This window comes from Chrysochloris asiatica, unplaced genomic scaffold (assembly GCF_000296735.1).
Source record: "Chrysochloris asiatica unplaced genomic scaffold, ChrAsi1.0 scaffold00296, whole genome shotgun sequence".
Taxonomy (NCBI): Eukaryota; Metazoa; Chordata; class Mammalia; order Afrosoricida; family Chrysochloridae; genus Chrysochloris; species Chrysochloris asiatica.
Genome location: NW_006408814.1, coordinates 273,070 through 288,435, shown reverse-complemented (window position 1 = coordinate 288,435; position 15,366 = coordinate 273,070). Strand labels below are relative to the sequence as shown.

Here is a 15,366-nt window from a genome sequence, read left to right as displayed (position 1 = left end):
ATGAGCACAATTAAGTGTTCCAGAATACTCATACTTCACAATGTTGTCCATAGCTTGTCATGATCCACACAATCGAAAGCCTTTGTGAAGTCAGTAAAGCACAGATATATCTTTCTGGTATTTTCTGCTTTCAGCCAAGATCCATCGGACATCAGCAATGATATCCCTCGTTCCAAAACCTTCTGAATCTGGCTTGAACCTCTGGAAGTTCTCTGTCAATGTATGCTTGCAGCCATTTCTGTATCACCTTTATTAAACTTTACTCACATGGGATATCAAAGATATTGTCTGATGATTTCCACATTCCATTGGGTCACCTCTCTTTGGAATGGGCACAACTGTGGATCTCTTCCAATCAATTGACCAGATAATTGTCTTCCAAATTTCTTGGCATAGATGAGTGCCTCCAGTGCAGTCTCACTTTCTTGAAAGATTTCAATTTGTATTCAATCAGTTTCCAGTGCCTGTTCTTTGCCAATTCCTTCAGTGCACCTTGGACTTCTTCCTTCAGTATCATTAGCTCTTGATCATATGCTACCTCTTGAACCCGTTGAACATGAACCATTTCCTTTTGGTACAGTGACTCAGTATTCCTTCCTTCTTCATTGGATGCTTTCTACATCATTCAATAATTTGCCCAGAGAACCTTCAATAATGAAAGTCGAGGCTTGAATTTTTCTCTTCAGTTCCCTCTGCTTGAGAAGTGCAGAACGTGTTCTTCTTTTTTGGTTTTCTAACTCCAGGTCTTTGCACATTTTGTTGTAATGTTTGACTTTGTCTTCTAGACTGACCTTTGAAATTTTCTTTTCAGCTCTTGTGCCATTTCTTCCATTTGCTTTAGCATCTCTATGCTGGAGAGCAAGTTTCAGAGTCTCTTCTGACATCCATTTTGATCTTTTCCTTCTTTCTTGTCTTCTTAATGACTTTTTGCTTTCTTCATATATGATGTTCTTAATGTCATTCCACGACTCTTCTGTTCTTTGGTCTGTAGTGTCTAATGCATCAAATCTGTTCTTCAGATGGTCTCTAAATTCAGGTGGGATATATTCAAGGTCGTATTTTAGCTTTCATACATTGACTTGTTCTCATTTTCTTTAGCTTCAGTCTGAATTTCCATATGAGCAGTTGATGGTCTGTTCCACAATCTGCCCTGGCCTTGTTTTTTGGCTGATGATACGGAGCTTTTCCACCATCTCTTTCTGCAGATGTAATCAATTTGATTTCTGTGTATTACATCTGGTGAGGTCTCTTATGCTGTCTAAAAAAGGTATTTGAAATGAACAAATCATTGGTTTTGCAGAATTCTATTATGTGATCTCCAGCATCATTTCTATCACCAAAACCATATTTTCTAACTACTAAACCTTTCTCTTTATTTCCAACCTTTGCATTCCAATCACCAGTGATTATCAATATATCTTGATTGCATATTTGATCAATTTCAGATTGAAGAAGGTGGCAGAATTCTTCTATTTCATCCTCATTTGTTTTAGTGGTTGGTGTGTAAATTTGACTAATAGTGGTATTAACTGATCTTACCTGTAGTTGCATGGATATTATCCTATCAAAGACAGTGTTGTACCTCATGACAGATCTTATATATTCTTTTTGACAATGAATGCAACACCATTCCTCTTCAATTGTCATTCCTGGCACAGTAAACCATGTAGTTGTCAGATTCTAAATGGTCAATAGCAGTTCATTTCAGTTCACTAATGCCTAAGATGAGGAACTCTGGTAGTGTAATGGTTACGAATCAGGCTGCAAACCTCAAGGTCAGTAGTTCAAAACTACCAGCTCTTCCTCGGGAGAAAGATGAGGATCTCTGCTCCTGTAAAGAGTTGCAGCCTCGGAAACATAGTACAGAGTCACTATGATTTGGAATAGACTCTATGGCACATAACCACCACCACCAGTGCCTAAGATATCAATGTTTATGAGTTCCATTTTATTTTTACAATTTCCAATTTTCTTAGATTAATACTTTGTACATGCCATGTTCCAATTTTTCATGGATGATCACAACTATTTCTCTTCATTTTGAGTTGTGACCCATCAGCAAATGAATGTCCCGAGGGCTTTACTCCTTTCACGTCACCACGGTCAACTCTACTTTGAGGAGGCAGCTCTTCCCCAGTCGCATTTTGAGTTCTTCCAACCTAAGGGACTCATTTTCTGGCACTATACCTGATAGTATTTCTCTGCTGTTCATAAGGTTTTCAGTGACTAAATATTCAGAAATAGCTTGTCTCTCCTTCTTCTTAGTCTGTCTTCATCTGGAAGCTCATCTGAAACCTGTCCACTGTGGATGATCCTGCTGGTATTTAAAATACCCGTGGCATAACTTCCAGAATCACAGCAACTCACAAGCCACCACAGTGCAACAAACTGACATTAACCATGACAAAGGGTCAGAGCCTAGCTGGGTGGCCTTACCTTGTGCAAATGATGACTATGCATTCTGCACACTAACCAAATTCTTATCGTCATTAAAAAAAAAAAAATTGTCTTATTTTCTTCAGCATTTATTTTAACTTGTATTTCTTTTTCTAGTATGTTGTTTTTTTTTAGTCACCTTATGTTATTACTCCAAATTAAGGGAGGATATCACTAAGTTTTTTAAACAGCATTATATGTTGAAACTTAACTTTGCATACAGCTTTTACACATAGCAGAATAGCACTTTTTCCTATCTTTTTGTCAGTTGCCCAGATACTTGATGTAAAAATGGTGTGGCTGGGGCATATCGCCTCATCTTACTTCACAATAAGGTAGGAGAATCATTTTCAAAATCCCAGGACTGATTCCTGTGAGGTAGAAGTCAGACATACCTCTTCTCTCCAAAATTTTACAAATTTTGACACCAGCCATCCCTCCTTCAGTATTCTCTACTTCTCGGCTGGCTTCCATAATTCCTTGCAGTAACCATACACAACTCACAGACCATGCTCACAGTTTTAAGGTTTATTAGGAAAATAACAACAGTTTACAATTCAGGGTCAGGAACAATTTAGGATACAGTTCTTCATTTGGGACATCATCTTCTCAACTGTTCCTTCAGGCAGTCCTGTTTCTGGCCCTCAGCCCAGACTCTGCCTTGCCCAGGCAAGTGTTACAATAGGCTTTGGACTGAAAGCCCTCAGCTCTTTCACTCTGTGGCCAAATATGCCCACTGTGACTCTCTTGCTCAGGAAGTTCACTGGACCATCTTGCGCCTGTCTCCTGGCTCTTGCCATCTGATACTGCTATCACTCTTGCTACTGCTGTGCTGCTGCTTCTCATTGTCTTCCATGTTACAGCTCTTCGTCTCTGCATCTGGGCCTCAGGAGATGCTCAACACAGGGACCCTGGACCTAAAGGACACACATCTCCTCCAGCTTTTCTTCTTTGTGGTTATTGAAGTGTCCTCTTTCCACTCCCGAGAATGCTCATTTTAAGCCTAGTGAGATGGCAAAACTGACCAGTCCTCTCATTAGGGTTCCATATGACTCCAGTGTGGCAGTTCATATTTGCCAACCACTCTTTGGAAACTCTATACCAGATCACTATGAGTCGGAACCAACTAAATGGCAGTTAACAATAACATCCTCACAAGGGTGTCATGCATCTTTTTTGCATTATTAGCAAGCTATCCAGTCCCTTTGGTGTACCATACACACCATATTTACATAGTCCTGCCCAACCTTTGAAGTCTTGATGTGACACTATAGGATAAGCACTGGACTATTAATAGCAAGGTTGGTGGTTCAAACCCACCAGCTTTTCCTTGCCCCAGGTTGCTGAGTCAAAACCAACTTGGCACTTAACAAGTGCTTTAGGGAAATTCTACTCTATCATGTGGGGTTGCTATGAGTCAAAATCAAATTGACAACACTTAGCAATAGTAATACCATCTGCTGACTATATTGCATCTCTACATGTTAAATGTTAACCCTAAAGAGATCCATGAGCCAAATATGACCCTTACCCTTCTTTTGAGCTAGAAGTAGAAGTGGGATAACTTAGTAACTAATTAAATTCTATATATACTTGGATTCTAATGGCACATTTCTTTGTGCTTTCTAATTAGCTTCCACTTCAGTTCCAAAGACTTGGACATCTGGTGGCTGTCATGGCGCTGCTGTGTGGGGACCCACTGAAAGAAGTGGCTGAGGAGGCTGCCAAGGGCACACACTACCTGCTGCATATCACCATGAGGCTAAAATGTGAGGCACTGCTGTGGGCAGGGAGGCCCTGAGCAAGTTCTCTAGCACAACACAAGCACCTGCCCTCTTTGGCTCTCACGTCCATGCTTACATACTGGGTAAAAAGGAGCATCAGCAAAAAAGAGGAAGACCCTCAACAAGATAAATTGACACAGTGGCTTAAAAAATGAAACAAGAATTGTGAGGATGGCACAGAACCAGGCAGAATTTCATTCTGTTGTGCATAGGGTCACTATGAGTCAGAACTGATTTGATGGTACCTAACAACAAGAACAAGAATAGTTTATAAAGAGAAAGGGTAAATGATGAAGCAACACTGGCTCAATAATTAGAATCATGACATTGAATCAGACCCATCAGTGCCAACCATCTGCAAGGCCATATTGTCAGAGGAGCTAAACATGCAGCCCTGTGAACAAACTTGAGTGATTATATTTGATACAAAGTAGAAAAGGTTCTTGCCATCATTTGAGCCTTTATTAATTTATTTATCTCATAGGTATTAATTATTGAGTACTTACTCAGGACCCAACATTAACCATGCACAAGTGGTCCTAATCCTTACATTATAGATGGCCTGGTAGGGAGTCAAAAAATCAAAGAATCAACAAAAAGCTATGTTCTTGTAAACAAAGCTAACTGCTATGAAGGAAAAATAGAGGCCAAGAATGAGAATCATATAGTAGTAGAACTCAACAAAACAAGGCCTCTCTGAAGATAATCTGAAGAAAAATTAGGCAATATAAGTGTTAGCAGACACATAAAGAGTTCTGATATTGGGATTATCAGATACAGTACAAAATTGGGCAGTGCTATGTAGGGACCTGAGCTTTGTGAGACCCCTCAGAAGACCTCTCTGATATGAAAAATGGATAGCATGTCTTGGTTATACTTCCATCTTACTCAAAAGGTCTTTTCTCAAAAAAAAAAACATCATTCTTTTTTCTTTGAGCTCTTTTTATATATTAGTCTGCAGCAGAAGAGAACAAGTCAGCCTTCTGATTAACACATGGCCTCCTCCAGACAGTGTCACTCAAGTGCAAAAGACAAGAAGAAAGAGACATTGGTATCTACTTCAGCCTGGAAAGCAACCAAATTTGCAAAACCAAGGAGGAAGAAAGAAGCCAGAAAGAATTAATATTTCATGTTTTCTTTTCAGATATCACTCATGACAAGAAAAATCACCAAAGCTTGCGGAAAGCATTGAAAAAATGCCGAGAACTTTTGGCGCTCTACAGTATTGAGCAGTTCTACAGTTGTCCCTTCAAAATTGCCCAGGTATGTAGAATAACTAAAACTATAAGAGTGACAGCTGCAAATGTTGGCAAAGATGGAGGTACAACCCAAATTCTCATACACTTATTCAAGGTAATGTGAAATCCCTTTGGAAAAAGTTCTGGTACTTTCTTATAAAAGTAAACATACAAAATTACTTAGAGAATTTGCTTTCTAAACAGTTTAGAATTTGGAGAGGATGCACCATGTTTGTGATTCTTAAATGAGGCTCATTAGCTTAATGGTCAACCTGCCAATGAGGACAACATCACTGTTGGGTTTCTCTGGACTAGCTCATCTACTGATTGCTCTCCTAACCCTAATCAGTCTCTTGCAAATTTGAACCCTTGTCACAGAAGGAGCTTCAAGAGGATCTAGTTGATCCTCTAAGCCATATACTTTAAAACTGATATATTTGTTATCCAACAAATATTTATTAAGCATCTAGTGGATGCCAGGGTCCAGGTGTGGCACCATAGGATAAGCACTCGATCTCAAGGTCAGTTTAAACTGCAAGGTTGGCTGTTCAAACTCACCAGCTGCTCCTCGGAAACCCTGTTCAGGGTTGTTATGAGTTGGAATTGACTCAAGGATACTTAATCACAGTAACAATAGGTGTCAGGCTATGTTAGGAGTCAGAGGGGGAAAAGAAAACCTACAGATTTTACTAACATAGGGTCTAAGTTATCAAGTAATTTCATCTCTGTGTGCTTTAGTTTCCTTGTCTGTACAATGGAAATGTATAAAACTTGGGGAAACTCAATTGTTGTGAGGGTTAAATGATATACTGTAGGTAAAATCCTTTGCTTAGTATTCTTCACATAGTTAAGTGCCCACTAAATTGTACCTGTGATTATAAAAGACCTTATATAATGCTAAGTGTGATGAAAGCCTGATTAGCAAAGTCTTTTAGTAGAATGTTGACTCCCAATAAGGTATTTTACTATATTACTGGGAACCTGTCAGCTATATAACACTAGTCTTTACTTTTAGTATTATTCCTATAGAAATATGACTGTTTTGAGAATCTCAATAATAAAGCATCTTTCTATAATCTGAGCTGGGAAAGGGCATACACAGACCCTATCTGTGAACATTTGGATTGTTTCCAGTTTTTCATTTTGGCAACAAGACTGAAAGTAGCCTTGTACATCTTTGAACATTTCTCTGTTAACGTAGAATCTATGCTTTATTCATAGTTCTTTCTATCACATCATATTTCTTAGAAGTTCATTATCCCTCAATAATTTCAGGTCTTCGAAGTTTTTCTTGATTCAAATGAACTCTGCCAGTTTGTAATGACTACGTTGGATGGTCTAGACAATACAAAGCATCCCTGCACTCAGCAGTCAGCAGGAGAATTGCTGATAACACTGGTGAAACATGCGGAGTCCCGATTTGAGACGGTAAAAAGCTCAATAGCAATTTCCAGGGTTTGAATTACCAGTAAGACTTCTCCACTCATGAAGCTGAAGAGGTCTCCTTTGGAACACCTGTTCAGCTGAAGACAGCTCCCATAGGACTAAAACTGTGGTCAAAGTCATAGTCTATTTGATGACATACATTTTATCCATTCAACAAACATACACTGAATATTTTTCAGAAAAAAAAAAAGTTTTTCTGAGGAGAGATGTTTAACACATATGAAAATGGTAACTTCAATTTAGATTTTCATTCAGTTGAATTTAAAAATGTACATAAAAATAAAAATATGTCATATTTTTAAAGAAGTCATAAGTGACTCTAGAGAGGAAAGTTGAATTTGTTGTTGTTGTTGTTAAGTGCTAATGAGTGGGTTCCAACTCATAACGACCTTATGCACAACAGAACAAAACACTGCCTGGTCCTGTGCCAACCTCCCAATTATAGTTAAGCCTAAGCCCATTTTCATTGCTGCTGCCACTGTGCCAATCCATCTTGTTGGGGGTCTTGTTCTTTTTCATTGATGCTCCACTTTACCAAGCATGATGGATGTCCTTCTCCAAGGACTGGTTCCTCCTGACTGATAATGTCTGAAGTATGAGAGACAAAGTCTGGTCATCTTGGCTACTAAGGAGCATTCTGGTTGTACTTCTTCCAACAAAAAATTTTTAAGAGAATTTATCTAAATGTATCAGGAAATAGCTTGATAAGTATCATTTATAAATATGGAGAGACATACTAAAGAGGTAAAAGGGATGAAAGTCATTATGCCTCAGGAATGAAGACAGAGCCTTGAAATACCACTGGCTCCCGAAGTGCTTCAAGGAACCTTGGTAGCATAGTAAGTTACAAGTTGGGCTACTAAGTGCAACGTCAGCAGTGTGAATCTACCAGCCTCTCTGCTGGAAAAAGATGAGGCTTTCTGTTCCTGTTAAAATCCACAGCCTCAGAAACCCTATCCAGGGTCTCTATAAATTGGAACTGACTGAGTGGCACATCACCACCACCACCACCACCACCATCACCCTAAGTGCTTCAGACAACACCAAACAAGATTGGAGTTTTTCTAGCAAGGATAAAGGACAGGGACAGAAGAGGCTGTCAGGTAGAGAAGTATCCTGCTACACAGTGCCCTAGCATTGTTGGTAGAATATTTTGGCTGTTTCTAGTTTATTGCTATTGCAAAAATGTGGCAAACATCTTTGTTCTTGTCTCTTGGGACACAAACGGAATATTTTTCTAAAGTAGATAAAGAGAAAAGGAGTTGCTGGATTATAGGATAAATTGCTGTAGGATACGCACTAGAATGCTAACTGCATGGTTGGTGATTCAAACCCACCAGCTGCTCTTTGGAAACCCTATATAGGGTTGTTGTGAGTCAGAACTGTGTTGACCACGCTTAACAACAGTGACATACTAAGGGGGTTGAGGGTGGGAGACTTCCACTCTGGTAAGGAGAAGTCTGTTATTACTGGCATTGTTCTGAATTGATAATACATGATTATTATAAAAAGCAAGACTGGTTTTGGTTGCTTTTATTATTGCTTTTAAATTCTTTACAGACAATGAATCTCTTTATTGCTTGCACCCATAGCGCATCACTCTATTTCCAGCCCTCCCTCCTTGCTATACACCTTGGGTTGCCACTGAATATTGCCATCTTCCCTCCAGAGTGACTGCAGCCACTCGCACTAGCAGAGCAGTGTATAAGAGTACTCCTAGCTCGACTCCTTCCTGAACTCCTAATAGTGTCCATGTTTGAAAGTTTTTCCAGTTTTATATGTGAAAAATGGTATCTTACTGTTGTTTTAATTTGTATTTATCTGAATAAACCAGTGAAAGTTGTTTTATTTTCATGATTATTGGATATACATAAACATAATTCAATACCACTTGATCCATACTGAAAAGCAACTCAGTAGAAATTTAAAGATTTGTCATATGAATTGCTTCATAGAGCTCACTTCTAGGAGCCTATTCTGTTTCACAGAAATAATCAGAAATGTGAGGGAGCTTCAAAAATTCATGGAAAAAATTTATTATCTTTTCATTCCATTTTCTATGAACTTTTTGAAATGTTCTTGTACATACACAGCAGTATGACTTATGATATGAAAAGCTAGAAATAAATATCCAGCAACCTGGTATAGTTAAATAAAATATAGTATATTCATATGCTGGGATACATATAGCCATTAAAAACTATGTTTATAGAGATTTGTATTAACATTAAATTACTTTCCCCACAGAACTATTTTTATGATCAGGAAAATAATTTCAAGTCATATTCTAAGCAATGTAAATTTTTCTAACTTTTTTGCCAGTTTATATTCAGGAGCCTTGAACTTTTCCTACTGTGTATTGTAGAAATCCCATGCCTTAGAATTTATTAACTTAGTTTTAGGAATTAATTCAAAAGGGTGAGTGGTTATATACACAAAGACTTTTTTGCTACTGTACCTCATATAATTTTACAAAAGACATTAAAATCTAGTGTAGATTTTTTCTTTTATAAATGAGAAAAATTAGGGCCTAGAGAAGTGAAAGGACTTCCCCAGTGACACAATTGCTGCCAGAGCCAGGACTTTCATAAAGAGAAGGCACAGAATTAATTAGCTACCTACTTCTCTCAAATTATAGCAATGATGAATTATGGGCAAAAGTACAACCATTAAAAGTTATAAAGGTAAAGGTTAAGTGGTGGTTGGTAGTGATTGTGTGCCATAAAATTGGTTCTGACTCATAGTGACCCTGCAGAGGGTTTCTGAGGCTGTAAATCTTTACAGGAGCAGAATGCTTTATCTTTCATCCGTGGAATGGCTGGTAGTTTCAAATTGCCGACCTTGTGGTTACCAGCACGATTCGTAATCACTATGCTACCAGAGCCCTTTAAAGGTTAAATGGTAGGGTGGTGGTAATGTGCCGCGGAGTCGGTTCCAACTCGTAGCGACCCTGTACAGGGTTTCTAAGGCTCTAAATCTTTATGGGAGCAGAAAGCCTCATCTTTCTCCCATGGAACAGCTGGTAGTTTCAAACTGCTGACCTTGAGGTTTGTAACCTGATTTGTAACCACTATCAGAGCTCATTAAAGGTTAAATAGGCACATGGAAAGTAAATACCCCTACTCCTCACTTATTAAATGTCTTACAATCTGACATTTCACATTAATAATACCAAAAAATATCTCTGTAACTACTTTGTGTATTAACAGTGTATGACTGATAGGACCCTCAGTATTTCTGAAGCCAGGGGTCTGTGAATAGGAGGAATTGTTCAAGCAGAGAAATAGCCCCTATTAAATGTACCTGAGCATGGTAGACATCCTGGGGAAGAGAGTGGATAAAGGCTCCTCTGCCATTTTCAGTCTTAGAGTTCTTGCAATACTTTTATTAGTTTGTCTTATTGTAAAATCAGTATAGCATCATTGATGGAAAAAACCTTAAATATAAAAAATTAAAAAGCAAGTTTCTCATCACTTACAGATACAGTATTTACATCTTTGTATATCTACCCAACTCTTTTGTATACATATGCATACCTACAGGTATGTCCTAAGTTATTTTGATAAACGTAAAAAAAAAATAATAAGCATGTTGTTTTAAAAGTCACCCCCTAGGACCTTTCAGAAATGGCCACACTTGTCCCAGTGTTCCATAGGATTAAGGATTTAGTGGGTTGTTTTTGTTTTGTTTTTTCCCTCTTCAGGTGCCAGAAATTATGGGAGTCATCTGTGCCCGACTACCCATGATCAGCAAACCAAGCATCCGCCAACAAATCATAAATACTGTGAGCTTGTTTATCGCCAGGCCTAAGTATACAGATATAGTGCTCAGCCACCTTCTGTGTCATCCAGTACCATATGACAGGTAACAAACAGATCCCTCTGGATTAAATTGCAGTGTGTGACACAGTGTTGAGTGTTGTGCAACATAGTTTAATGAATTCTTATAGAAGAGTAAGATATAAACAAATGTCAGCATAGAAATCAAGATACAGTGCATAAACACAAGGAAGCAATCCAACAATTCCAGAATGCAGAACATTCTATAATATAGACTGGATTCTTCAAAAAAGTTAATGTCATGGAAGAAAAATTGGTGATGGCAGGGGTGCTGTTCTAGATTAAGAGACACTTGTTGTTGTTCAGTGCTGTCTAGTCAATTCCGACTCATAGTGACCCTGAAAAGGGTTTCTGACGAGAGTGGCTGGTGAGCTTGAACCATTGACCTTGCAGTCCAGTGCATTAACCCACAGTGCCACACCAGCACTCCTAAAAGAGACACTACTAGGAGACATGAAAAGGAGTCCTGGTAGCTAGAGTGTTACAGTTGGGCTGCTAACCTCAAGGTCAGTAGTTCAAATCTACCAGCCACTCCACAGGAGAAAGATGAGGCTTTCTGTCCCTGTAAAGATTTACAGCCTTGGAAATCCTTTCCAGAGTCCTTGTGAGTTGAAACGGACTCAACAGCACACAACCACTACCAAGAAGAGACCTGGAAGAAGTCCTGGTAGTTTAGTGGAGTACAAATTACGCTTCTAAGCCATGCAAAGATGACGCTTTCTGCTTCTGTAAAGTTCTGTAGCCTCATAAACCCTATGCAGGGTTGCATAGTCAGAACTGACTCCATAGCACACAACCGCCACCACCACCACCAAGAGACATGACCATGTATAATATATAACCTTGATTGTACCCTGGATCCAAAAAAAGGTATACATTTTTAAAAATATTTTTAAATATGAACTGCAATTACCAAATTAATGTTAATTTTCTTAGATGTGAATTGATATATGTTATAATTATACAGGGTCGCTATGGGTCGGAATCGACTCGATGGCACTTCACAACAACATACTTTATATGAATTGATATATATAAAGAGTTAGATGTTAGAATGTCCTTATTCTTAGGAGATAGATACTGCAATTAGTTAGGGGTAAAAACATATATATATATATATATATATATATGTTGTTGTTGTGAAGTGCTGTCGAGTTGGTTCCAACACATTAGTGACCCTATATAGGGTTTCCGAGGAGCAGCTGTTGAGCTTGAACCGCCGACCTTGCAGTTCAAACAGCTTTGCAGTCTGGCACACAGCACTACACCAGGATATATATATATAGTCATTAAGTGCCATCAAATTGGTCCCAACCCATAAACTCTGTATAGGGTTTCTGGGGGGACCTTGCAGTTCAAACTGACTTTTCAGTCCAGTGCATTAACCCACAGGAATCCATATAAGCAGCATAAACATATACAGTGACAAGAATGGAATTAGAGGAGCAAACAAAGTGCTGTTTTTATTTAGTTTAATGGTTTTCAAATTTGGTAGTACCCTGTAAGTTCCAAGGAGATACCCTATGGGAAAGTAGTATACTTAAGAGAGGACTCTAGGCCCCCAACCCACTTTAACCAGAGCTGTACCATTTTCAGTCTGTTTTATATACATATTGTGATTCTGGATAACTATTTTACTGGAAGAAATAAGATAGCTTTAAAATGCTGTTTCTTTTTTATTATGCTCAGTTTTAAAATGTTTGAAAACTATTCTTTTAAATGAATGATTCTCAAATAATTTCTTTGGTGTTTTGCTGATATTTTATCAGCTGAATATCAGTTACTACCACTAAAACAAATAATGGAGGGCTTTTGCTCATCCAGAGGGAAGTATTGAACTTATATATTATAGCTTTTACATAAATCTCTCTTATTTATGCAAATTAGATTATATATTAATGTTCTTATTTATGTAAATTGTTTTAAGTCTTTGATACTCATTATACTTCATCCATACTAAACAAATTCTTATATAAAATATATTTTATGACGTTGTTGTTCAGTACTGTGGAGTCGGTTTTGACTTGTAGTGACCCTGCACGTCATTTCTGAGGCTGTAAATCTTTAAGGGAGCAGAAAGCCTCATCGTTTTCCCGCGGAACAGCTGGTAGTTTCTAACTGCCGACCTTGAGGTTAGCAGCCCAATTCATAACCACTATGCTAACAGAGCTCCTTATTTTATGAAGTACAAGCTATTATATATATTTGGTTCTCTTAAGCATAATTTTGTTGTTGTTATGTGCTGTCGAGTCAGTTCTGACTCATAATGACCCAGTATGGGGTTTCCAAGGAACAGCTGGTGGATTTGAACCTCCAATGTGGTTATCAGTTCAGTGCTGATCCTACAGTGCCACACCAGGTATTATTCTATTGTTTGTATTTGTTCTATTCCTCTGAGGATTTGAAAATGGCTTTAGATCTCATGAGAACTATGCAGTCTGGTAGAAATAGAAATGACATACTACTCAGGAAGCTTAGATACATTTAGATATTTGTTGTTGTTGTGTGCCACCAATTTGCAAGAGTGGTTGGTGGGTTTCAAGTGCTGATCTTGTGGTTAGCAGTCCAGTGCTTAGCCTACAGTGCCACACCAGAGCTCAGAAATTAGATAGCAGAGATACAGGGTCAACTTAATGAAAACTAAGACAGTGGACTTTTATCTTATGGGAGGAAGGGAATACATGAAGAACTTTAGTTAAGGAGCTAGTTCCTTTTAGGAGTTCTTAAGACCTGACCTCCTTGCTATGTTTTAGTCTCATATTACAATTACTGGGCTAGAAAGTAACATGTTGGCATCATCTGGAAGCCGCTCCATTTTTAAAGCGATTCTGCTGTAGATTGTTAGGAGGTCACACTTTATAAAACACTGAGTTAGCATACAAAATTGCTAGGTAGATTCTGAAAATAAGAGAATAGATCACAAGCAAGTGTCATTCCCCCATCCTACCCCAACACACACACACACACACACACACACACACACACACTCCTTTGCCCCTCCAATGCTTCCATAATGTTCCTCTACAGTTTTTAAGTAATTCTCTGGCCCTGCCTTTGAGTAATTCTCTGGCCCTACATTTGAATGATAGATAAGTTAATCATATTATTTTGTAAATGATTTTTCTTTAGGAAGAAATGGCTTCTAAAGAGAATCAAAGCTTTATTTCAGGGCCTGACCTTAGTCAAAATTTGAGGACTGTAGACTAGATTGAATAAATTATCCCTTTGAATGCCTTCTGTGAGCCTGGCATTGTACTAGGCTACCTTCAGAGGGCCCAGATAGCCAGACATGCAAAGAACTGACAATAGCACTGCAAGGTTGAGGCAACTCTATTATAAAGAAGACATTTATAAAGTGTTAGGGAATTCTCATTAAAGACATAGTGAAGAAGCAGCCAAGACTTCACAGAAGAGATGACATTGGAGCTGGACCAGAATGATTTTGAAGGGCAGAAAAGAACTTTGGGTAGGATCTCTAAGGAAATGACATAAGAAAGGCCTAAGGATTTCAAAGTCCACAGATTGTTTGATAGAGGTGCATTTTCAGTCTGTGGTGGCTAGTGCGCAGAGTATATGATAGGAAGTGTTGGGGTTGAAACGACAAACTAGGTCAGTTTGTGAATGACCTTGAAGTTTATGCTTAAGATGAAGAAAGGAGCAGAAAGAGAAACCTCTTATGGAATAGATTCTAAATAGATACTAGGAAGACTGTGATCATGTTGGCCTGGAATAAACCTCTTATTCTTTGGGATTTCTAGGCATCTGGCTGAGTTGTGGAGAACACTGGAGGTAGAGATGCCCAGCACAACCTGGATTCTGTGGAGACTCCTGAGGAAGCTACAGAAATGCCACAGTGTGCCCATTCAGGAGAAGATGGCCTATGTGGCTGTTGCTGTAAGCCCTTGCCTCTGCCCCTCCACCCTCAGTCCGTCCTGCTCCCCTCCTGGATGACTGACCCGAGGCTCATCTGCAGAGTGGTTTTTTTTTTGTGCCTCTGGAAGTTTACTTCTGTCAGCCGGAGACATCTAGAGTGTCTTTCCCAAGGGACTGGCATGGAGGGAGCTGCAGAGAGATGGAGGAGTCAGTAGGATTTTACATTTTATAAAAAGACATTTGAAATTTGACATTAAATGGCCACTTGTAAGCATTTAAACTTTTGAGACAAAGAAGTACACTTACTTATTCATCAGTGTATGATATAGAACGTCTTTGTGGTCTGTTAGGGCAATTGACATCACTGTCACCTATGACTATAGTCTTTAAGTCTCCAGACTTATTCCCTCAAGGAATTTGGTTATGGCTAATAAGTTTACATACCTTTGCTCTTGTTTGGTCTATTTTAAGCATGGACATATTTATAACATATTATGTAAAAATGTTGTCTGTCAAGCTTATCTATGATTGTGAGTGTAGTCCCTTTTGCCTCATCATCTGTTCATCTTGCCTGCCTGTCTGCCTGTATATCCAGTTGTATCTGATGTAGGTTTTTTTTTTTTTCTTAAATGTTTTATTGTGAATTATGTGACAGTTTACGTGGGAGAACATTAGTTTTACATTCATTCTATATCGTCTCATTGCCATGGTTACAATCCTCTCCATGCAATCATTCCCCCGTACCCCCCA

The 15,366-nt window shown here is 38.6% G+C and overlaps 1 protein-coding gene across 1 annotated transcript in view; it reads left to right on the top strand.

The window, feature by feature from the left end:
- MROH8 (maestro heat-like repeat family member 8) overlaps positions 1-15,366 on the top strand; it is a 168,115-nt gene that overhangs the window by 109,247 nt on the left and 43,502 nt on the right. The window contains exons 8-11 of the mRNA XM_006874735.1: positions 4,070-4,205; positions 5,365-5,483; positions 10,608-10,768; positions 14,502-14,637. Coding sequence (XP_006874797.1) covers positions 4,070-4,205; positions 5,365-5,483; positions 10,608-10,768; positions 14,502-14,637 — 552 coding nt within the window. The remainder of the gene's footprint in view (positions 1-4,069; positions 4,206-5,364; positions 5,484-10,607; positions 10,769-14,501; positions 14,638-15,366) is intronic.